This window comes from Maniola hyperantus, chromosome 10 (genome assembly GCF_902806685.2).
Source record: "Maniola hyperantus chromosome 10, iAphHyp1.2, whole genome shotgun sequence".
In the NCBI taxonomy this organism is placed as follows: Eukaryota; Metazoa; Arthropoda; class Insecta; order Lepidoptera; family Nymphalidae; genus Maniola; species Maniola hyperantus.
Window position 1 is genome coordinate 2,267,272 of NC_048545.1, and position 26,388 is coordinate 2,293,659.

The 26,388-nt window shown below is 37.1% G+C and overlaps 2 protein-coding genes across 4 annotated transcripts in view; one reads left to right on the top strand and one right to left on the bottom strand.

Annotated features, from left to right (window-relative positions):
* On the top strand, window positions 1-24,519 carry Muc91C (Mucin 91C). 2 transcript variants are annotated; one of them, XM_069501286.1, is made up of 5 exons: window positions 1-143; window positions 688-730; window positions 19,486-19,552; window positions 21,969-23,438; window positions 23,481-24,519. In XM_069501286.1, the coding sequence occupies exons 2-5, from the start codon at window positions 710-712 to the stop codon at window positions 23,723-23,725; spliced, it is 1,803 nt and encodes a 600-aa protein (XP_069357387.1). In that variant the 5' UTR covers window positions 1-143; window positions 688-709; the 3' UTR covers window positions 23,726-24,519. The 2 variants fall into 2 exon arrangements, with proteins under 2 accessions (XP_069357387.1, XP_069357386.1); XM_069501285.1 differs by having other exon boundaries at window positions 21,969-24,519.
* ChT (choline transporter) overlaps window positions 1-26,388 on the bottom strand; it is a 447,845-nt gene that overhangs the window by 388,150 nt on the left and 33,307 nt on the right. The window lies entirely within an intron of this gene.

Here is a 26,388-nt window from a genome sequence, read left to right on the forward strand (position 1 = left end):
AGATGCGCCTGCGCACTACACACAGTACCTAACCGCGCACTCGCGGTACTTTTCGTTTTTTTTTATTTAAAAAAAACTAACATATCTAACTAGAAGTTTAGTGGCCGGATATTTTGTGTGAATAAGGATTTGGTGACTTTTTGGTGAGTTCCTATTTATCTCACTTAGGTTATTTAAAAAACAAATAATGTAAAATATAGTAATAATGACAATTTGTAATAAGGCTTTAAATTATTATTAAAACCAAATGTACAAAAAAAAGATTTAATAAATGAATAATTAGTTCAGATTAGGTATTTGTATTCAAAGGTTTATTTATTTGTCAAACAAACTTCGCGCATTATAATTACACAGGCGATTTTAATTTGAAGTCGTGATTTACATAATCATGGGGAAAAATAACATTGTAAGGTTTTTTAGAATACCAACCGCAGAGTAATTGCAATGAAATTATTATTATTTTTTCATGTAATAATATAAATTATAATATCTACACTGATATAAAAAGAGGTAATGTTTTGGATGTAGGGGACTTATAATCCGATTCTGAAAATTCTTTCACTGATACATTGCTACATTATCCCCGAGTGCTATAAATTATTACATGAGGACGAAGTCGTGGGAAAAAGTTAGTGTTAAAAGTAAGTAATATTTAAGTGGATAAATATATCTACTATTTGGTTGCAGAAGGCGGGCACTCTTATCCAAGATGGTGCACCCAAGAACTATGGTAAGTCATTGATTTTAAAATATTCAGATCTAATAACTTTAAATACATAATATCAAAACTAGCGGAACCGGCAGGATTTGAACCTGCGTCTCCCCTGGGTATCGCCTTTAACCCACTTTGATATGTATTTTTAACATAAATTAGAAATTTCCTAGAAGTCTAGGTAAAAACACTATTATAAAAATTATAAAGATCAAAAATAAGTACAAAGTGCAACCAGAAAAGAAATCGTAAATATAAGCAAAGTAAACGCTTTTCATTACATCAAAACAGAAAGAATGGTATGATATAATTAGTAAGCAACATAAAAATATTTTCATCTTCTGAATCATCAAAATGTGTGCGTAAATTCATAATGATTATTTTACAAAAAATATTTTTTTAATTCCATTTTGTTACTTTTTTTAGGATGGATTTGATGAGATGTCGTGTATAATTTTTTTTGGATATTAATTTTATTTTTATAAGTTTTTCCAGACAGGTAGTTTTTTTTTCTAAAGCTATCTTTCTAAATCTTTCATCTTAAAAAATCTTCTAAAGCTAGTTTCTTAATAAACACTTATATTTTCTAAGCTACTGAAGATTTATCCGAAATAATTGCATTTGTATCACGCTATAGATATTAGATATTAAAAGATATTTCGACCTAACCCCTGTCTAGAGTGTCTAGACTTTTTAGGTCAATGGTTTATCTGTAACTTTGTAATGCGGGCAAACAATTTCACTTTTTAAAATTCATAATATTGGTAGAGTTTGTAAAAAGTGTTATTTTTTAATAACATTTTAACTTCGCGTTTTACTTTTAGTAAGTACATGTTTAAATTTTGTTATTTATAAAAATGAAAATAAATATTATCTTTTTCTAAGAAGAAGATTTAACAAAAAATTATTGTGAACTTCCATAAAAGTTTTGAAATAAGTAGGATAAGGGAACTGCGATATTACCTACTCTAAATGTATAAAACGAAAAGGTGACTGACTGACTAACTGACTGACTGATTGACTGACTGACTGATCTATCAACGCACAGCTCAAACTACTGGACGGATCGGGTTGAAATTTGGCATGCAGATAGCTATTATGACGTAGACATTGGCTAAGAAAGGATTCTTGAAAATTCCACACTTAAGTGGGCTCAGTTCGGTGCTTTCTTCATACAAACGTAGGAGGGTAATTACAACATTATTTGATATTGTATGCTCAAAACTAAGTATTATATCGGTTTGTCTTGCCATTATCTAGGTTTATTGATATATTAAACATTGAAAAAAATATTGATTTTAAAGTTACAAGCCTCAAAAGATTCCTATTTAAACACTAAATTTATGACAACTTTGGGCGTAAATAAATGAGATTAGGGGTATGAAAATTCTACAACAGGTAACATTAGACATAGTTTATTTATTCATTAGTTGAAATATCTTTATTTTGCAAATATCCATTTAGTATTTTTTTCTCAAAAATACTTTTCCTAAACCCTTGATTTCAGTGAAAATCATCGTGCCTCTCACCTTTTTCATACAATGTCAAGTGAAAAGCAAACAGGTTAGGTCGAGCGTACTGCGTCACCTTAAGAGCCCCCCCTAAATACAGGTTCGAAATTTGTGTAGTCCACGCGGATGAAGTCGCGGGCATAAGCTAGTGAGTTATATTTTCTGCTTGCAATTTTGCTGTGCAGACTTTGTAAAATATTAATATAAGCAGAGAAAACAAAGAAAAGACAAACCTCACGTTTTATTTTTATGGCTTCGTATCGAAAGTTCCTTTGGGACCAATTGAAGTTAGACTGAAATTATAGAAACGGTTAAAGAAAATAGAAAGCTTTTCTCATACATTTGGAATTTAAACTCATCAGGCTAAGAGCTCATCCACCTTAAATTTTATTATGTCGTAGCATGTTCCTCCCCTTTGAACTACTAGTACTTTAGGCTGAGATCTATAGAGCGAACTTTGACTTTGCTCAGACTTAAGATTGAGTTAAAATAAGACAGATTTATGTGAGAGATATAGATACATCTGTCTCGTTTTAACTCTGTCTTAAGTCTAAGGAAAGTCAGAGTGCGCTCAGGTCGGGGGTTCAATCCCGGGCACGCACCTCTAACTTTTCGGAGTTATGTGCGTTTTAAGTAATTAAATATCACTTGCATTTAAATGAAACCTGCATGCCTGAGAGTTCTCAATAATGTTCTCAAAGGTGTGTGAAGTCTGTCAATCCGTACTTGGCTAGTGTTGTAGATTATGGCTAAAACCCTTCTCACTCTGAGAGGAGATCCGTGCTCTGTAGTGAGCCGGCGATGGGTTGATCATAATGATGATGATGATAGATAATCATCTATAGGTATACCTCCAAGCCTATAGCTAATTTAGTAATCTAAAAATATGTCGGTAAATCGTTGAAAAACTAAATAAACTGTCTCATTTAGATTCCTCTCATGATTTCCATATGAACAAAACATAGGTGTATTTCGATATTGGCCGTGTTTTAGCCGTTTTTACTATCAGGCTAGCACAATATAGCTCGTGTGAATTATTTCTAGTTAATGCTTGTGAGATCAGAATGTGTGTTATGTCACTGTAGAATAATATTTATGTTTTGAGCGTACGTAAAAATGTCCTGAATAGTATTGTGTAAACTATGGTTTTGGAATCACTAAAAGGAAAAAAAACCGGCTAAGTGCGAATCAGACTCGCGCACTGAGGGTTCCGTAATACAATCGTATTTTATCGACATTTTGCACGATAAATCAAAAACTACTTACTAGATCTCGTTCAAACCAATTTTCGGTGGAAGTTTGCATGTGCAATGTACATCTTATATTTTTTTAGTTTTCTCATTCTCTTATTTTAGAAGTTACAGGGGGCGGGAGACACATTTTACCACTTTGGAAGTGTCTTTCGCGCAAACTATTCAGTTTAGAAAAAAACTATATTAGAAAACTCAATATCATTTTTGAAGACCTATCCATAGATACGTGGCACGTATGGGTTTGATAAAAAAAAATTGAGTTTCAGTTCTAAGTATGGGGAACCCCCAAAATTTATAGTTTTTTTCTATTTTTGTGTGAAAATCTTAATGCGGTTCACACAATACATCTACTTACCAAGTTTCAACAGTATAGTTCTTATAGTTTCGGAAAAAAGTGGCTGTCCGGCTGTCCGGCTGTCAATACGGACGGACAGACGAATCTATAAGGGTTCCGTTTATTGCCATTGGGCTACGGAACCCTAAAAAGCAATGCTTAAAGTTTATTATTATTATTTGACTAGATGAAAGCTCCCTGATAGCCTAGTGATTAAGACGTCCGCGTCCTATCCGTAAGGTCGGCGGTTTGTTCCCAGGCACACATCTCTAACTTTTCAGAGTTAAGTGCGTTTAGAGCAATTAATTAATATCACTTGTAGGTAAGTGCTAAGTAGTGGATCGGTGATGGGTTGATCATGATGATGACACGATCTGCCTGACTTATTCGCGTGCATTTAGATTTAAAAACCCCGTGGGAACTCTTTGATTTTCCGGAATAAAATGTAGCCAATGTCCTTTTTCGGGATCCAAGCTAACTCTGTACCTTTCATCAAAATCAGTTTAGTAGATAGGCCGTAAAAAGGTACCTTACAGACAAACACACAAACTGCATCCTCTAGTCATAAATAAGTTCGCATTCTTCGAAATTCACAAAGGTAATTTCATAATGTCAACATTTTTTCTATTCGTTGAGAAAAAAAATAAAAAATAGAGTCGTTAACTAAAACTATGTAAGAATTCTAGTCGTACAAAAAAACCATAAATAACACTCATCACTCTCCGTTGGGTGGAAAGTGCCAAATAAACCACAATCTAGCCATCTCTACACTACAATATGAGCGCAATTACGCGGTGGCCATCTCTTCCAAATCATTTGCAGGACTTGAACAGGTGGAAAACACAGTTGGACTATTACGAACTTGCGAACGGAGTCATGAATCATTTTTACCAGACCTCTCGCTCGCACTTACAGGCCTAATGGAACTGGAACATGATTCTCTGGTGTTGTGTGCAACAGTAAAAAAAGGATTTGTCGATAGTCGATCACATGTTATAAAGAGCGAGGAGAAATAATACAAAATTAGCTACCAGCTACCTGCGTCCAAACGGCATCCCTTTATCAACATCGACATCTGCGGCATTCTCGCATCCATATGATCGTAATGATTTATGACTCATATTCATAATGGCTCATATTCATATTCATAATGGCCCAATTATAGTTAGTAATTTTTGTCGTACTAACGCTATTTTAGCTCCAAATAAGGGAACTTTTGCGCACGGTACGATAATTTTCTATTGGTTGTAAATAAACCTGAACTTGTACGACCTTACGGATTTTAGTCCCCGCACAAAACATACAAATGTGCCCAAAACATTTTTTTGTTTCTTTTTACGTTTTTTTTTGTTTCTCCTTATGCATGAACTCCTTACATCACTAAATGGTAATTACTTATAAACTATCAGAGTTATTGAATTGAAATAAACACAAAAATAACGCGTGGGCACGTTGTATTTGTTTGCTTATATCTATACAAATCGCTTTGTCTCCAAAAAAAATCTTATACGAGCCAAAGCCGATGTACTCGTAGATTTTCGGAACTGTGCGACATTGTCCGTAAAAATGGTCGCCCCAGACAATTACACCGGTAAGGCCATCGTCACACGCCGCAAGATGCCGCACAATCGTTGCGTCACCACGCTGCGACCGCAAGTTACGTCACGACCATGCCCGTGCTATACCTATCCAGCCTATGCTTGCCGAGATTAGAAGAATTGGGATGATGATAAAAAGTCGCTGTTTTGATTTGAGTAGCAGTCGTTATCCCTAAGAATTAGGGATTTGAGTCTAACTGCCGCAGTAAGATAACTATATCAAGTGGGGTATCATATGAAAAGACTTCACCTGTGCATTCTAAACCGATTTTTATTTATTTTTATGCATCATAATTTTTGTTATCGTGCAAAATGTCGAAAAAATACGACTGTAGTACGGAACCCTCGTTGCGCAAGCCTGACTCGCACTTGACCGGTTATTTTTTTATTATTTTTATTAAATTCTTTATTTCAACCAAATAATAATTGTACATTTTTCCGCTTCACATCCTGAAACTCTCTTGAGTTTATGTGGACTTCCGACTTCCGGTACTCTTCATACGTATGCTCTGCATAGAGGGCTGTCGGTAGGTAATACGTAGCATGGAAAGGTGTTTGTTTAACGAACACTGAGTGTCGACAGTTATCGTGATATATGAGATCGCAGTCAAGCTTAGATATCCTAGCCTAAACAGTTAAATAGCCTAGTCAAGATCAACAAACAAATCGAATAAGACTTACGAATTTTTAATATAATTTTTTTTTATTAGACAACTTAAAACTATCATTACATGCTAACCTAATGCGATAGCTAAGTTAAGTTAAATTATTTATATCTACTTAATGTTACATACTTTTTACTATGTACAATAAATACTATCTGACTTAAACTTTGATAACCTACTTTATATAGGTAAAACTTAACAAAAACGAATCATACTTACTTATCGAACTAAAAATATGAATCAACTGACAAGATTTTAACGCCAATTATATATATACTAAAATAAAAATCGGAATTTGCATTGCGTTTCTGCAAAAATCTGCAAAGTCTACAATTTTTTCCAAAAGTTACAAAATCACACACGTTACAAAGTTACACGTGACGACGCGCGATTTAGTTAAACTCGATTAAGTTATTTGCATAATAGGTATGCATAACATTTCACGCAAAAATCGATAGATAACCGAATTCGCAAAACCAATTTGTTGGTATAGTTATTTATTACTCGTGTATGCCAATACAAAGCAGGTGATTAGGCACAAATAGAAAGCGGTTAAGAAGGTCAAGGTTGACGCACACTTCCGCCGCGGGCGTGACGTAACCTGCGCACGCGCATCTCTCGCGGGGTGACGAGGTATTGCATCCTATTTTTAGGTTCTGTACCCAAAGGGTAAAACGGACCCTATAAATCTAAAACTCCGCTGTCCATCCGTCTGTCTGTCCGTCTGTCACCAGGCTGTATTTCATGAACCGTGATAGAAAGTTGAATACTACAAAACAGAATAAAATAAATATTTAAGGGAGCTCCCATACAACAGACATGATTTTTTTGCCGTTTTTATAAATAACTAGCTCAACCCGCGAACTTCGTACCGCCTAACAGTCGATTCTTTTTCAGGCAATTTTTTAAATTTTTCTCTCCGTAAGAACCATCCTCGTACTTCAAGGAAATTATAAAAAAGAATATGCGAAATCGGTTCAGCTGTTCTCGAGATTTGCGATCAGCAACACATTCAGCGACTCATTTTTATATATACAGATGGTACGGAATTCTTCGTGCGCGAGTCCGACTCGCACTTGGCCGATATTATTTACTAGCTGATGCCCGCGACTTCATCATCATCTATCTAGTATTATATAAGTTAAATCTATAAAGGCAGCGTTTTAAGCGCATCTGAATAACAAAAGATGAGAAAGACCTTGGCAAAAGTTGGTGAAAATAATTGATCCATACTAATATTATAAATGCGAAAGTATAGTCTGTCTGCTAGAGTTTCACGGCCCATCCGCTTAACCGATTTTGAGTACAGAGATTGCATCCCGGGAAAGGACATAAATAGGCTGCTTTTAACCCGAAAAACCAAAGAGTTTCCATGGGATTCTTAAAAAGCTGAATTCACGCGGATGAAGTCGCATAGGTACATGATATTATTATTTTCTAGTATCCACGCAAAACTGACTCGAGAGTCGAGACACGATCGAGCATCTAATGAATTAGTTATCCGTCAGCTCCGTCAGAGAGTCTGCGATTGTTTTGTGTGAAAAGAATAAACAATGATCTTCCCACATACTATCAAATTATTTATGAAATTGTATCCCATATTTGTACTGAAAATAGTTTTCACTGCCTATCTCCAGTTAAATAATGGAGTAAAAGATATTGTAGAGGCTACCAAACCGTACTACAATCATATTTTATCGACATTTTGCACGATGAATCAAAAACTATTATGCCTAAAAATGAAATGCCTGTTTTAGAATGTGCAGGTAAAGCCATTTCATATGATACCCCACTTGGTATAGCAATCTTACTTTGAAAGTCGAAAATAGTAATATTTGTTCATGAACAAATTTTTTTTCTTGTGATGTAACCACGGTTTTCAGATTTTCCTCTAATGTCTGCTATAAGACCTACCTTACCTACCTGCCAAATTTCATGATTCTAGGTCAACGGAAAGTACTCTGTAGGTTTCTTGACAGACAGACAACAAAGTGATCCTATAAGGGTTCCGTTTTTCCTTTTGAGGTACGGAACCTAGAAATACTGGCAGTTTCATTAAAACATGCAACAAATTGAACCCGTGTTAGCCGTGTGGATACCATTTGTCGTCTTTTTGTCAGAGCCGGCGCGATTGTCGCAAAACCTTCATGTTCCCATTCACTAACGACGCGAGAGATTTCGCCTTTCTTTAAGCACAATAGGATTTAATACCAGGGCAAACTCTACTAGATTATACCTACAATACCTATATATTACCTAGAATCCAATATTAGTTTTAAATGTCTATAATGAATAAGGTTCTTGATTAAAACTAGACTAAATTTTTTAAAAATATCTATCGCTAATAGTATTGTAATACTCAAGTGTGAGTAAAACTCACACAAGAACGTATTAGATATAACATTTTTATTTTTATTTTTTATTTTCATGGTGGCCATTTTGCAATTCTTCTTTTATTTGTCGTTATAGGACAAAACAAAATTGGAGTCAAATACGACTTCTTTTTCACTGTTAACTGGAGGCAAATATTTATATTCCCCACTCAAGTTTCCAATTTACCTGAATCCTACACCGCCTTTGATGTTCGAATTTGAATAGCAATCTGAGATGAGACCGAATTAGATCAAGCCTTCGCAAACTGTGCGAAGCTTTGTCTCACTTCTTTTCCAGTAATCTTTTAATGCAAATACAAATTCAGAATTTGACAAGTTTTAACTATAAGTAGCATCATGGGTAGGTAATAAAATCTAAATGAGTCATAAATCACACATTCCTTTTCTTCGTACAAATAAGACCAGGCCGAACTCTGGGTCGATTTTATTAGAAAAATCACTTTTTCCACTTGTAGAATTTCTTGAAGAACACCTGCGATGATAATATTTACCTATACTATATGTAGGTACATGAGCACATCATGGTGAATTTATTGATTGAAAGAAAAAGAAAGAAAGAAAGCTATTTTATTCATCTTGTGCATAAAATAGGTAGGTATAAACAAACTTAAAATGAGTGATAAGTAGTACAAGCTGTGGTAGTACCGTAGTAGTTAGTAATTAATTACTTAATTAATTACTTACATATAGACGTACATGTGAATCTAGAAACTTAAGATTTTGCATGGAAAGTTGAGTTTTCTCTATAATGTAGACTCAAGAAACGATTTTCTGAAATTCCATCCCAGGGAACGAAGCCGGGGCGGGTCAAATAAAATGTTTGAAATAAACCTATTTGACTTTGACTTGAGAAAGACCCATCGCCTTCCTATAAATCTCTACATAGTATAAAATGAAGTCGCTTCCCGCGTCTGTATGTATGTATGTATGTATGAACGCGTAGATCTTTTAAACTACGCAACGGATTTTAATGCGGTTTTCACCAATAGATAGAGTGATTCAAGAGGAAGGTTTATAGCTATAGTTTAATTCTTAAAAATTAGAGATCCCTAGAGAAATTGAAATAATGTGAATTAGGTCGGAAAAAAATCCTCTTATTTGAGAGTTTCCGAGGCAATGACACCTCAATGACCCCACATTAGTATCTACGTTGCACCCATGCGAAGCCGGGGCGGGTCGCTAGTATAGTATAAGTGATATTTCCAGTCTGCCAACAAAATTAATACCTATCTATGTAGGCTGTAGTTATCTCATTCACGTTAGCAGTTAGCACGTTCTATCTTTAGGTTTCTTGCGAGCATCTATTACAAAAACCCTCGCATTATAGTCAGCTTAACCTTTTTGTCAAGAGTCGCGAAAGTTGCCCATTCACATCATCACGTATAGCAAATCTTTTAAAGGCACTTCAAAGAAAAAGGCTACAAAAGTCACAAGTCACATACTCTAAAAAACCGCGGTCATATCGTAGTTTACACACATCCATTACAAATATTACATAACTTTTGACCTAAAGCTTTTAATACATCGACGGCTTAACATTAACCCGTATTTCAGTTCCTCTTACAAACGGGTCAATGTATACCGTTAAAATCAAAAGCATCATTAACATCGTAAATAATGTAACTCTTACTTTCGCTATAGTCACTTGATTATGATGAGTTATGACTTATGACTTATATCACGCTATTTATCATTATGAAGCACAAAATGTTAGGAATTTCGCATAAAATTAGTGTTTGTTGCCAATTGCTACGACACACATACCCACCTACCTACTGAATGTTAATTATGCGATGAATATTTTCTTGGTTTTGTTATAACTTTAACCAATATATCCCGCGACTTTTGCATTTTAAATACAATGCTACCCGCTGTGGGACGATTTTCAGAGAACGTCTCTGAAATTTTTATATAATGTAGTTCCAAAATTTTGAAAAACGTACAAATCTCGAAAAAAATCTGTCATCGGTGGTAAGTTTCTGCAGTATAATTTTTTGTCCCAAAGATAATTATTGTTATTCAAAGACTAAAAATATTTAATTTTAAGGAAACGTTTATTATCAAAATATTATGCCTATTATATTTGAGACTCCAAGAGGAAATTGACTGTTTCTAAAAAACGAACTACACTGAGTGAAAGGCGACAAGTTCGTAGCTCCATTACGTAGAGCCATCATTGCTTTCAATAGAGTAGGAAATGGTTAAATGGATTACTTTTTGCAAAAGGTTAAATATACGTGCAGATTGCAGAATCATGTCTATAGATTATAATGACCCATGACATTTGAGACACGTAACATTAAAGCGACCGAAAGAGTTTTTCTTAACGACTACTGTACTGTAATACCTGTACAATAAAATGTAGTTTTAGAAATCGTAATCAGCTGTTAATCTCTTGAGCTATGCTTCAGTTCCTCGAGATAGCATTATTTTTAGAGGTTTTTTTTTTGCACTAAATTGATGCGTGTGGAAGTTTCTGCAAGAGATGTTCAGCTGTGGACTGATGGACGTCTCGGTTGTCGACAACGACGACAAGTGATATAAATTATAAAGAGGCTAACAGGAAGAAATAGGATGTGGATGGATGAGAATGACTGAGAACTGCATGTATTGGCTCTCATAAGGAAAGTAATATGTGGGTGTGAGGCGTATGAGGCGCGGGAACACCCCGCACACCCGCACAACCCCCGCACTAACCCGATGCGCGATAGTATAAGTGACGTGCGGGCGTACGGGTCGTCACCCCGCCTCAGACCCCAATTGCCTTTCGACCTGTCACGTACTATAGGTACTTAGTATACAACTACAACGCCTCCAGATCTCAAAAGTCAAAACTCAAAAGAGCTAAAGTAAAAGTAAATAATATGCTCATGTACAAGTATCTATATCTATTACTCAAGTACCTATTTTCCTATATCTATCGCGACAAATAAATGGAAAATGTGTTGTCAAAGTGTTAACGATAGGTAATAGTATAATCGTCTCATAATATGAAGCGATCACTATAATACGCGACAGGTCGAAATGGCAAAAAAGTTGTGATTGGCTGAATTTGTGTGATTCTCGTTGCAACAATGCATTGTAACTAATACCGAACGAGCGTCAACCAATCAGAGGTGATTGCGATCGTGACACTGTAGCTGTCATTTTACCGCAATCGAGCATTTGATCTTATTCGAAAGTTCAAGTCGCATTGTGCATGTTTCCGTGCATTTATATTGCTTCCTTCTAAAAAACCATTTCGTTCACCACTTTGACAATTGACAGTGAACGTGAGAACCCATAAAATATAGCTTTATTGAATTATCATACGATAAAGATTATCTTTGTTTTTATTGCTAACAGCGCGCTCTCTTAATTAAGGAATTAACATGTTTATCACTGTCAGTTGTGTTGGTTAGGTAACTTTTATAATTTCCTAGTTCAGAAGAATCAGTTTTTTGTGTACCATGCTGAGAGATGTTATTATTAATTAAAATAATGATTACTAATAATTATGATATTTTCTTTTCTGTATATTTTTTTTCTCTCAAGAACTAATTACCCACTCAATAAGTTAAACATACAATAATTCTTACAACTATCAATTATGATAGCACTCTTTGTATTGACTAATGACTTACAAAATTAAATCAGAATAAAGCTTTAAAGTAGACCGCACTACTTTTGTACTAGACATGCATGTTAACATTGTAATCGCTTTTGTCATGCCCGTTGGGATCTCTTCGTGGAGTAAATAAAGTGGTGTAGCAAATTGGTTTTACACAATACAGAACAATAGTATCCATTTACCTAAGCACATGAATTATGTCTGGGTATTATTAAGAGACAGGTGGTATTTCTGCAAGCTATTTCTTCTTTGACAAATCCAATTTTAACCAACCCTTGAACCGAAATTTTTCAAGCAATAATCAAATTCTTAATTGGATACCATACAAAAATTATTCTAAAATTCCATTTTACCAAAAATATGTAGATATCATAAATTCTACTTACTAGCGGAAAAATAAATCAGTAGAATGCTTTAATTTTAACCCCAAAGTAATATTGAAATTGCTTCGGAAATCCCAAGATGAAAGTCACGGAACAGAAAAAACAGATGAAAGTCATGTTTTATGGGTTTTAAGATAACATTATCATTCGATGGCAATATCCTGCACAGATTCACGTTATCTCATTCTATTTGTTTCCTATCTTTAATCTTCTACTACTATTGTTTACTAATATTACTTTTATTTGCACAATTCAGAACAATACCGGTTAGTTGCATACATTAGGTAGGTACATTACATATGCCATTGTTGCTCCCGGTTCCCGTGAGACGCCTCTGCGTGCTCTAATCTATGATCTGATTAATTTGCCTTTGATACGTCCATTTTTTCACACAATGGAATTGATTAATTATGAGACGCTAATAACAAAAGAAGATCTTTTGTAATTCTTATTCTCTTTTCTTTATTCATTTTTTTTTATTTTCTCAATAATTAACTAATTTTTGTTATCAAAACGTCATTAATAGTGGATATCAATGGAGTGAAATCTTTAATTGATGGTTTGATACGTCTATTTTCACTTATGGCCGATTTTTTATTCATCAAAATATTTTTAAACTCATGAATAAATTTCATGTTATCACAGAATTGGAAATCAATACAAATGTTTTCATCAATCAGTGAAATTCGGCGATTGAAAAATCAGCCCTTAATGACATCAAGTTCAGTGACCCTAATAGCAAACTGATTACTGGAATTATTAATGACATGAATGAACTCATTAAATCCGCCATTAAATGTGACCTGGTTCCCATGACGCGAACGGAGTGACTCGTCTACGTGCCCTAATCTCTGATCTGATTTATTTGCCTGTGATATATTGTCCTTATTTCTCATATTTGCCAAAGATTTAACTTGGCACTGATTTATTTAATGCGCCTAGTACTGCAGTAAGTTACATAATTAAAACTTCATTCCGTTGAATTAATCGTATAAATCAATAGTTAGTAAGAAATAGCGTAGGTAGGTACCTACTTGCCGTTTCAACAAAGCTAAATAAATAATGTTCAGGTGATCAGTAACTGTCAGAATTTCTTTTAATCGACGAACTAATACGAAGAATAAACTGTACCTATAGAGAGAGAGCCAGCGCGTGGCAGACCTTCGTTATTTTATAAAAGCTGAAAGTCTCTCAGCGTATTGTCTCCAACACGTCTTGTAGGAACGTTTATTTGGATGTTTGTTTGGATCATGGTGACTTTGTAAGATAGAGGTAATAAAGGTGTAACAAATCTGGCAATGCATTTCTAACACTAGTTATTCTGAAGAAAATATAAAAAAATTAGACTTTTTACGTTCAAGTAAGATTTTTTATTACCTGTTATCTTCCAAAGCCACCATGATCCAAATAAACGTTCCTCGCATTGTAGGGGACAATACGCAGAGAAACTTTCAGCTTTTATAAAATAAAGACGCTCTGGCACGCGCTGGCTCTTAGTCCACTAGGTATATCTTTATGTATGGTATTGCTATTGATTAATTGAAAGGCAATACCCTGGAAACCACTATTTGTAAGAAACATCCATATTGATCCATTTATAAAATGTGTGTTGCCTGTTACCTTTTCACGATACATATTCAGTTCAACCGATTTTGACGAAAGGTTAATCTAACACTAGTTCTGTCCAGTTAAGTGTGGAGACTGACCATCTCCCATATATCGTTGGGGCCAGACATTGATGAACCGTTACAAGATCCAAATCCGATTAACATCCGATTTTCCGATTTTCCGATTTCGAGCCGATCCGGGCCCGACAAACTACAAGTTCCCACTTGTAGTTTGTCGGGCCCGGATACGGGGGGTAACAATCGGAGATAATATCGCATCTATCAATTCAAAACATTTCAGAATCGGATCCTTAGTTCCAGTGATTACCCCTTACATCCAAATTTACAAACTGATGAATTTTTATTCAAATACACTTTTACAAGTGCAATATTATAAAGAGGTAATCTTTAGGTTTAGTATTAGTCTAAAAGACGTACTCAGATTCGTTAATCGTTACTTAAGATTGAGTTAAAACGAGACAGATTTATGTGAGAGATATAGCTCTGTCTCGTTTTAACTAAACTTAAGTAACCATTAAGCGACTCTGAGTACGGCTGTAAGTAGTAGTTTAAGTTTTATTTCTAAGCTATCTTCACAACTGTTATCTAAAAAAAGTTAAGAAAACACCAAAATAAGAATTTTTAAATAACCTTTGTTCAACAAGAACGGAAGGAACAAAGTACAAAAAAGTTCAAAAGAGCATTTAAAATGGCCAGAGACAATGCAGCGCGTACTGAAATAGCTCGGGAAACGATCCTAAGAAATACAGAACTCCAATAATTTTATTCGGAAAACTCGAGGACGGAGAGCAATTTATATTTACATCTTTTAATGATGCCTACTTAAAGCTCTGTTTAATCTTTCGCACAAAATACTTATCTTACGTTTTTTGCTTCCTTCGAAGTCAAGGATCTTGAAGCTTTAGGTTATTTACGCACTGCATCCGATCCGAAGCTGTGATAGCCTAGTGGTTAGGACGACCGCCTTCTAATCGGAGGTCGGGGATTCGATCCCGGGTACGCACCTCTAACTTTTCGGAATTATGTGCGTTTTAATTAATTAAATATCACTTGCTTTATCGGTGAAGGAAAACATCGTGAGCCATAATGTTCTCAAAGGTGTGTGAAGTCTATCAATCCGCACATGGCCAGCGTGGTAGACTATGGCCAAACCCCTTTTCACTCTGAGAGGAGACGGTTTTAGAAATCTTATTGTTGATTTCTTTACAAACTTATTGAGATTAACCAAAAAACTAATTATAATTCCAAGCATTACGAAACCCTCGAAGGGTGAGACTAAGTCGCACTTGGTCGGTTTTTTTCATGCGTTTTTGTGTGACTTATGAGTTATGAGTATGATATAGGACGTCCATATTGGCTTTTAGATACATTATTTATGTAAAAGGGAATATCCAAAAGTGCCATTCGATGTTTCAGTCAATATTACGTTATTGAAAATATTATTTTTATCTTATTGCTAGACGTCTATTTGGCCAATAGGCGTATAGATATTTCAGGTTCTATCCATATAATATTAACTCTATATAATTTTATTTTTTACGTAAAATAATATTGAAACCATAGTGGGACTGACCAAGTGCGGATTGGGAGTCATATTATACCATTGACTTATATATTACTTCGTATGGCAGGGCTATTGAACAAACAAAATGGCACCGATTCAGTGGTGCTTTAGCAACAATGCAACCTCGGTGACGTCTGGATTTCAAGCGGGTCGTTCATTAGTATCTGAGATGTGGCGCTGATTTATTTAGTTCCAAAAACGTGAAAAATTTTGTTCGCTTGGGCATATCTTGTCATTTATATCGATGTATTATACGCGTTTTTTATTCTTAAACTAGCTAGCGCTTGGTAGCAATCAGACTTGATGGCAAGATGCAGCCTAAGATGGAGTGCGCTTGCTTAGAAGAATGCGTATTCACTCTTAACTTGAAGGTACCCATGTTAAAATTGGAGGGTAAAGCTGATGCCGGAAAGGCGTTCTATATCCTGGTGGTTCGAATTAGAAACGAGGAGGCAAATCGCTTCTTACGTTTCCGTAGAATTTTGACTAAGTATGGGTGCAGAACCTGGTGATGCCTTGTACGATAGTAGAAAGGTGAGGGAGGACCCAGGTCAAAAAATTCTTGAACATACTTATAAGAGAGAACGGGGCCTCATTTAGTGATGCCGCCACCATTTTCGTCTCTGACGATCTTAGGCTGAAATCTATGCTGAATGAAGAGCGCACTTTGACAATTTACTTATAGACTTAAGACAGAGTTAAAACGAGACAGATGTATACCTATATCTCTCACATAAATCTTTCTCATTTTAACTCACTCTTAATTCTGAGCAAAGTCAGAGTGCAATCTATAATCTCAGACTTAATCCGCCTCTGAGGATATTGGAACTCATCAAACTTCTAAACATAAGTAATTAAGATTCCACTGACGTCGGCGGAAGATAAAACGGCGAGAAATCGGGTGAAATTGGCGGTTTACCTGATAATCGGGTATTTTGCCTTGTTTACGGACATTTCGTACGCGGCGGACGTCCGCACTACGTGAGCGATAATGCGGTTTCACGTTGTTTATCTTTACAATCAATGATATTAGAAGAAAAAGAGGTAGATAGGTTACTTATATCAAATTCGATGTTTATTAATGGCACGCTGCGTCAGCGCCGAAAGACTCAACACACATAAACGCATAGATAGTATTTTAACCTCACACAACAGAGAGTAAAGGACGGTGAACTAATAACCTCAGCTTCAGTTGCGCACGAAAAAGAGACGGTTATATTTTGCACTACCTCGTCCTGCACAGAAGAGTGGAAGAAGGACGGATATATGCCTAATAATGCGAGCGTAAAAGAGACGGGACGAGACGGTAAACTAGAAACTCCAAAGAAAAAAAAAACAGTAAAGTCTTTTCGGCTAATGCCGATTTATGCCTACACTGTAGTTGTATAGTAAAATAAAAACCTTATACTGTGGTATTTAATATATTACGAACTAGCTTTTTCCCGCGGTTCCGCTTCGCTTCCGCTTCCGCTCGCAAGGGGTGCCAACGGGACCCTATTACTAAGCCTCCGCTGTCTGTACGTCCATCTGTCAGCGGGCTGTATCTCGTAAGCCGTAATAGGTAGACAGTTGAAATTTTCACAGAATGTATTTCTATTGCCGCTATAATAAAAATAATAAAAATTAAATTAAATTAAATAAAGGGGGCTCCCATACATGGAGAAGTCGAAATAAAATTACTAAATTTTACGCGGACGAAGCCGCGGGAAGGTAGGTAAAGGAATAAAATGTGAAATGAAAATATTTTTTATTTTTGAAAATATTTACTATTACACAATCTACATACCCATAGCCAAAATTCCCTCATTGTATGAAGAGACCCAGCAGTGGACCGTAAAAAGATGTTAGACCATAGTTAATTTATCCTTCCCTAAAACAGGAAATATGCACACTATTTGAATTGTCAATACTCAGAAGAGACCTATCTGTTTATTTTATATTCTTTGATCGGAAACTTTAAAATACGTACAACGATAACTTGATACGTACTTATGGCATGTGACATAAGGTACAAATTGCAATGAGTTGCATTTTACACGAACGTGCACGAGTTTGTTATTGTTAAATAAGTGAAAAATACGAATTATATAAAAGAAATAGTTTTACTTACGAATGAAATGTGATTCCTTGACTTTTGGAAACCTTGCTTGTGTAGTTTGTGCAGAATCTCATCACACACGACGGCATTTTCGGTTGTTTTGGGAGACGAAAATAAAATACACATTACTATCAACGACGTCATCGATAGCGCGACGACAGCGGGCGACTGAGCTCAGGTTTGCTAATTAGCTTAGTTTTAACGTGCCACTTGCGGTCCGCGTATAACGTATCTACCTATTTTCTTCTAATATCATTGTTTACAATTTATTGCCTTTGGGAGATCGAGAGAATTTGTATTAGGATGAATTGAGATTCCTTTGATCGTGGCATTTCTTTGGGATGGCGATGAACTGACATTCTAGTATTACTATACTACTTTTGATTAAACATCATTTTTTTTTTTTTTTAATAGATATATCGAGCAAACGAGCAGGCGGGTCACCTGTTGTTAAGTGATTACCGCTCATTATTATATTATTACTCATATTATCATCAACTCATCGCCGGCTCATTATTGATCACGGATCTCCTCTCCTAACTTTAGCCAAGTGCGGATAACTATAATAACTTTCGCGCAAATGGGCAATGAGAAGATTGGTCGCCACCGTGGCCTAAAAAGGTTGGGAGGAACCTTATAGTCAAATACATTGTATAAACATCTTTCCCAAGAGCACGCCACCACACACGATCCTCCGCCTTCCTCATCCACCCACTTCCTGTCGTCAGTCCAGCGGTTCGGAGGTCGTCCCACACTGCGCTTCATACGCGGTCTCCACTCCAGAACACATCTGCCCCATCGGCCATCGGTTCTGCGGCAGATTGATGTTCCCTTAATAATTTTCCACAAAGGATTGCAGAGTTGTTGAGAGTTGCCTTGACTACGAGAGGTAGTGTAGTTATTTAGTTTCGCAAGTTTGCGTAAAGCTGCAGTTAGAGTCGCAGAGCACGCGCGGTTGCCGACCTGGTTACATGGTCAATGTTAATAATATAGGTACCTACTTAGATGGATTTGTTATTAAAATCTACCTACTTTAATGCGCCCGAAATATGAATAGGAATGCATTTCTGCCACATTGTGATGTCTTAGTTAAAAATATATCTAAGTATTTTGATTCAATACATTTTAATAAGTATATTTTTAATATAAGCTGTGATAGCCTAGTGGTTAGGACGTCCGCCTTCTAATCGGAGGTCGGGGGTTCAACATCTTAGTCTCGTACTTGCTTACACGTCACGCAACGACGACGCGCTCCGATTTTTGTCTACAGTACAAACACGCGTCTGTGGCGTCACCGCCCCCCAGGTCTCAACTTATTGCGCACGAGTAGTACATAGGTAACTGTTTTTCTACTGGACGCATCTTTACAAGCAACGAGTCAATAAATACCGAGATCCGTACAAATTTAATTGGGAAAATCCATACTAATTTAAGTGTGTCTGTCGGCTACCTTTTCACAGCACATCCGCTTAACCGATTTTGGTAAAATTTGGAACCGGCCACAGGGATAACTTGCATCCAGGGGCCGTCCCCAAGATGTAAACTATCCCTGTGGCCCATTATAGGCCCCGATAAGCCCATTTTTTTGCAGAAAATCAAAAGACAGCTTTTGATTAAAAAATTAACGTTTAAGAAATACTAACCGCCAAAGTTTGTAGCAACTAGCATGGCTACGGAACCATACCGTACCGTGATCTGACGCGCACTTGACCAGTTCTTTCTTTCTTCTATTCCAGCTGCTGGGAGTCCTGTTGGTGGTGACGCTGGCTGCAGCCACGCCCCGCAGACACAACAAACGTGAAGGTATTTATTTTATACTAGCTTATGCCCGCGACTTCGTCCGCGTGGACTATACAAATTTCGAGCCCCTATTTTACCCCCTTAGGGGTTGAATTTTCAAAAATCCTTTCCTAGCGGATGTCTAAGTCATAATAGCTATCTGCATGCCAAATTTCAGCCCGATCCATCCAGTAGCTTGAGCTGTGCGTTGATAGATCAGTCAGTCAGTCAATCCTTTTACATATTTAGACTAGCTTATTCCCGGGACTGCATCCGCGTGGACTACTCAAATTTCAAACCCCTATTTTATCCCCTTACAGCGATCACACACTCATCCGATCCGAATCCGTGAAAATACGGATATAGAAAGGCTATTTGTGCATTTCTTCATGTCACATCATAGTGTACTTATAGTTATTGATTACATAAGTCCTAACTTTTTCGAAGTTAGGTGCAAAGTGACAAAATGTTTGTTTACGAGATGTCACTGACACATTATTTGATGGTATAACATGCTTGACTTTTACTTTATCAAGTGGTTACAAAATAAAAAAACATTTGTCAGATTATATAAGCTACTATCTGTAGATCTTTGTCCCCAATGTTTGGATGCACTCCGACCTTTCTGGATCTTTTGTAGTCGCCTCTGCTTACACATACCTCGGAAGTTCTTCTATTGCACAAAATAATTATACAGGGTGTAACCAGAATGCTAACAAAAACTTAGCGTTATTGTTACTACCTAAACACAATCCAAAAACCATTTGCCTCATTTTGTAGTTTTAGTGATTTACTTAGTAGTTTTCAAACCATCAATGTATATGTATAGTGTGCAAAACTCGGGTCAATGCCCCGCCTACAACGCGGCATTGACTCCGAGTTAGCTTACTTACGCAACGTTTGTTGACCTCTAGCTTCAGTCGGATGTTTTATTTGCAACTAGCTGATACCCGCGACTTCGTCCGCGTGGAATTAGGTTTTTATTAAAATCGCGTGGGAACTCTTTGATTTTCCGGGATAAAAAGCCTATGTCACTCTCCAGGTCTTTATCTATACCCATGCAAAAAATCACGTCAATCCGTTGCACCGTTGCGACGTGATTGAAGAACAAACCAAAAAACCAACAAAAAAACACACTTTCGCATTTATAATAAGGGTACTGAGATATCGTAAACCTTTACAACAGTAGGTATATGATTTTTGTATTATATTTTTTCGCGTTTTTTTGTGGTATCATATCAGTAATCATCAGTACTATCACCAGTACCCGTAGTACAAGATTTTACGTCTCACCAAACCAAACCAAATTCGAGAATCGAAATACTTCCGCGTTACAGTAAACTGGATCTTAAAAGCTTTGTTTTAAAGCTCAAGTTTGTCTACACTTCTACAGCCTGCGCTCCAAGCGGAAACATTGCGAAATTAAAATCAGTGGCATTGAATATTTGACTTCAATTCAAGGCTGTTTAGGTCCATTTTACTGTAACGCGGAAGTATTTCGACTCTCGAATTTGGTTTGGTTTGGTGAGACGTAAAATCTTGTACTACGGGTACTGTCTTCGTTTTTGCCAGCGTTTTGGTTACATCCTGTATAATATTATATTCTAAAGTAGACATGCAGGTTTCCTCACGATGATTTATCTTAACCGAATAGCACGTGATGAATTGCAAATGTCCAATGAGTTATTCAGTTTGTGACAAAAGTCAGATATTTCTAAGACCCTTGGTAAAATCACCCATTACGCACTCAGCAACGTCGCCCAGCAACTGAGTCGACGGCGACCAAATTTCTATGGAAGTCGCCCGTTTCTATGCGGCACGGCAACGTCCATAAACATTACAGATACGTCGACTGAGTTGCCGGGCGACTAGTAGACCGTGCGTAATGGCTCTTATTATCAAGACCAACACAACAATAGTAGATTTTATTACAAAACTAGCTGATCCCCGCGGCTTCGCACGCGTGTATATAATATAGCCTATGTCACTCAGGAATAATGTAGCTTTCGATTGGTGAAAGAATTTTCAAAATCGGTTTAGTAGTTCCAGAGATTACGCCCTACAAACAAACTTAACGACATTACCTCTTTATAATATTAGACTAGTCAAATATATAATTATATAACACTAGAGGATGTCCACGACTTCGTCCGCGTGGATTTAGGTTTTTAAAAATCCCGTGGGAACTCTTTCATTTTCCGGGATAAAAAGTAGCCTTCCCCGGGATGTCAGATAACTCTGTACCAAATTTCATCAAAATCGGTTAAACTGTTGGGCCGTGAAAAGCTAGCAAACAGACAGACAGACAGACAGACACACTTTCACATTTATAATATTAGTATGGATTAGTATGGAAGTATGGATTACTAAAACAAAGAACCAGTTTAAATCGAGGACAAATTACGAAGTATGAATTAAGCTCCTATTCCCTTGTTCGCAGCACCAATAAGTTCATCCTATGGAGCTCCAGGAATTGGAGGAGGCGGTGGTGGTGGTGGTGGTGGTGGAGGCTTCGGTGGACCTTCCTCATCATACGGAGCCCCACGACCATCTTCCAAATACGGACCTCCTTCAAAACCTTCCAGCAGCTACGGTGCCCCATCTCGCCCGTCTTCGAGTTACGGTGCCCCTTCTAAACCATCCGGGTCGTACGGAGTACCTAGACCCCCATCGACCAGCTATGGTGTGCCAACTGGACCATCTACAAGTTACGGAGCTCCTAAAAAACTATCGAGCTCTTATGGAGTCCCTTCAAGCTCTTACGGCGCTCCATCATTCGGATCAGGAGGCGGCGGCGGCGGCGGTGGTGGTGGTGGAGGAATTTCATCCTCTTATGGAGCACCTTCACATGGCGGTAGCGGTGGCGGCGGCGGTGGCGGAATCTCTTCCTCATATGGCGTACCATCACATGGTGGTCACGGTGGTGGTGGAGGAGGCGGCGGTGGTATTTCTTCTTCGTATGGAGCCCCATCTCATGGCGGTCATGGTGGGGGTGGAGGCGGCGGCGGTGGCATCTCTTCTTCGTATGGAGCACCATCTCATGGCGGTCATGGTGGTGGTGGAGGTGGCGGCGGTGGCATCTCTTCTTCGTATGGTGCACCATCTCATGGCGGTCATGGTGGTGGTGGAGGCGGCGGCGGTGGTATCTCTTCGTCGTATGGCGTACCATCTCATGGCGGTAGCGGCGGTGGCGGAGGAGGAATCTCATCATCATATGGTGCGCCATCTCATGGTAGTGGTGGAGGTGGCGGTGGAATTTCTTCATCGTACGGCGCCCCTAGTTTTGGCTCATCCGGCTCAGGAGGTGGCATTTCCTCGTCTTACGGTGCTCCTAGTCATGGTTCGGGCGGAGGCGGCGGTGGTGGAATATCATCTTCATATGGTGCACCTTCAAGTTCCTACGGCGCACCTTCGTTTGGCTCATCAGGAGGTGGAGGCTCGTTTGGTTCATCTGGATCGGGAATTTCTTCCTCTTACGGTGCTCCGTCGTCCGGCTCAGGAGGTGGAATCTCTAGTTCTTACGGAGTGCCTTCTTTCGGTTCTTCAGGCTCAGGAGGTTCTCATGGAGGTGGTTCCCTGTCTAGTTCTTATGGTGCTCCGTCGTCTGGCGGAGGTAGTTCAGGATTTGGAGGTAGTAGTTTCGGTAGCAGTGGACCATCTTCTAGCTACGGAGCTCCCTCGAGCAGTTATGGGGCCCCAAGCGGTGGCGGCGGAGGTCACAGCTCTGGTGGATATTCCTCGGGTGGCTCTGGAGGTGGTTATAGTTCAGGTGGTTCAGGGGGTGGGTACAGTTCTGGTGGTTCAGGTGGATATTCGTCGGGTGGTTCTAGTGGAGGATACTCCTCAGGGGGTGGACATGGTTCTGGTGGTTATAGTTCCGGTGGCTCAGGAGGTGGTTACTCTTCAGGAGGTGGACACAGTTCTGGTGGATCCGGCGGTTATTCCTCAGGAGGTGGACACAGTTCTGGTGGATCCGGCGGTTATTCCTCAGGAGGTGGTGGACATGGATCTGGTGGATATTCCTCTGGCGGTTCTGGGGGTGGTTATAGCTCTGGCGGTTCAGGTGGTTACAGCTCAGGGGGTGGATACTCCTCAGGAGGAGGAGGTGGTGGTGGAGGCCATGGAGGAGGCTACTCAGCGGCAGTGCCAGCCACTATCAGCCAGAGTTACGACTCTAGCGGCGGATATGTGTACTAAAACCAAACTAATTCGTAGTGGATAACAGTCAATTGCGCAAATCGCAAACTCAGTGGAAGTATGATCAGTATTAGTAAGTTACCATTTCATAAACTTCAAGTTATACAAGCATACAAAATTATGAACTAAAAAGTGACGTATACCCATATTTCAAAGTGCAGACGAGGTATCTCTTAGCCACATCTTTATCAAAATTAAGTGCATTAGTGTGAGATATCGTTTGAAGTAAACTATTTGTCCAAGAGTTAAATTTTTCTCTCGTTTAATACTTAACCTAATTTTCTTGCAATACCTACTTTCTAGGTTTAGTAAACTTTCTTTTCGTTTAGCACCATTATTGTATTGTTATTAATATTATTAGTATTTTCCAAACAATTGTATTGTTTTTGTTGAAGCAATTGGTTTTCTTTATGTATTAGAAAAGTTGTCTCTCTATTTATTTATAAAGACTAACGAAAAAATAAACTGAGCTCAAACAAAGAAGCTCATAAAGAGATGCCAATTATTGTACTTACTTGGCCATTCCCACAATAAACTTTTGTGAAACGTCATTGTCACGCAATCGACATCTATGCCTGGGTTTTGTTTAAATTGGCTTCTCTAAATCTTTTTTCTTTAGTCTTAAGTTATGTGAACTGAACTGCTAAAGCTTCTTCCATAGCTGAATTTATTATAAGTACTTATACGATTTATGAGTAAAAGATTATGTAATAGGCAATATTTAATGTGTAACAAACGAATGTACAAACGAATAGTATGTAAGTATTAAATGTTTTATAGAATAAAAAAATGTAAATAAATTTTATTGTTTTGTTTGAACCCATTTTTTTGCCGTAAAAAATATTAGACACGATTCATACTTTAAATATGAATAGGTAACATCTATACTCTATCAATAAGCTATAACGTAATGTAGTTACGCTGATTACGAACATAACATGAAGTATTTTTATAAATTTTTTAGTTGTTCACTACAACAAAGATTACTTGTTAGCGACTTTTATTTCTGCTAAGTATATTGTGAATTCCGCGCCTACTCTAACTCTCAATATCATGCTTTATCCAGGCTTGTTCTCAAACTTCTCGAGCACTATAATTAACTTTCTTTTAGTCTGAGGCTGAAAAATAGTCTGCGGTTGGATAGCATCACAGATCCATACTATAATATTATAAATGCGAAAGTGTGTCTGTCTGTCTGTCTGCTAGCCTCTCACGGCCCAACCGTTCAACCGATTTTGATGAAATTTGGTACAAAGATAGCTTGCATTCCAGGGAAGGACATAGGCTATTTTTTATCCCGGAAAATCAAAGAGTTCCCACGGGATTTTCAAAAACCTAAATCCACGCGAACGAAGTCGCGGGCATGATCTAGTTTACTATAAGTACATATATTGAACGTTAAGTATGTATGTGTCGTAGTATAACATATATTGTATTAAACGTATAGTAGGTATACAACATAGTTTAAAATCAATAAAAGAAAATATATTGGGGAGATCATAAAAACAAAAGAAGCCCATCAACATACTATATTGTTTTATTTACGTCGTCGCAGGGATTGCTGTAGTCACAACATTACACAATTTACACATTTCAAATATTCAACAAGAACTAGGAATAAGTCAATAGTAGGTATAACTACTAGCTAACAGTGGCCCGTCCCGTACTGACGCTGTAGCAGACAGACAATCTCGTTATATTCATAATAATATAGTACCTACTTAAAAAAGTATTCACTTAGATAAAAGATATTCCAAATTACAATTGCATGTGAGAAATAAATAAAATATCTATTCCGAAAATATTATTTACATTTCCAATAAAATAATTAACAGTCTAAAATAAAAAAACCTTCCAGTCTAAGCAAGGAATATAAACAAGGATTATTTAATAAGCTTATGAAATTTCAGGGGAATGCTCACAGTACCTAGGTATCTCTGTTTTCTCGATTAAAAACATATGAGCGAATTAAGTTTGTTACGTGTTCTCTTAGTTTAAATGATCGATTAATAATAACTATGAATTATGATTATGAATGTAATGAATATATTTAATTAGAAATTCGTCAAAAAATTCAAAGTAAAACTATATATTATATATAATATCTTTAAACATGATACAGATTGTATATAAATAAGAAAACAAACAGGAAGATATTATATCTGTCTGCGACAACATCAGCATGCGACGGTGTTAAGAACAACAACGATATTCTAAAACTACCTTAAAAATATTTGATATGTATCCGTTCCATCTATCACTAACATATGTGATATATTTTATATTAATTTAATACATTAATTCACATAATGATATGTATTGGTTGAGTCTTCGCGAAGTATTTATCAGGCAGGTGACTATATCACAATTATATCGATAGGTATAATACGTATATCTATATATTCTATATATTCCGAACATTCTATAAGAAATGCGCTTATATAAACCTTTAATAAAAGCCCCGTCCTATCTCAATATTGGATAAAAAGAGAAGTTAAAACACTTTAAAAATCCCTAGATCGAAGCCGTATTTTACACGGATTTGGAGATAAGGGCTCGACGTTTCGGGGAAACATTAACACATCCATATATTTTTGAACACCGATACATTTTAGCCTACGATTCAATACGATTTCAGGGTTTTTCACAATATCAGCGAAAAA

What these genes read in the sequence shown, in the direction of transcription:
- Muc91C (XM_069501285.1), top strand. Translation starts at nt 710, where the DNA reads ATGGTGCACCCAAGAACTATG. An exon ending in TGGTGCACCCAAGAACTATG is followed by an intron (nt 731 to 19,485) that starts GTAAGTCATTGA and finishes CTTCTATTCCAG; the next exon opens with CTGCTGGGAGTCCTGTTGGT. An exon ending in CAGACACAACAAACGTGAAG is followed by an intron (nt 19,553 to 21,968) that starts GTATTTATTTTA and finishes CCTTGTTCGCAG; the next exon opens with CACCAATAAGTTCATCCTAT.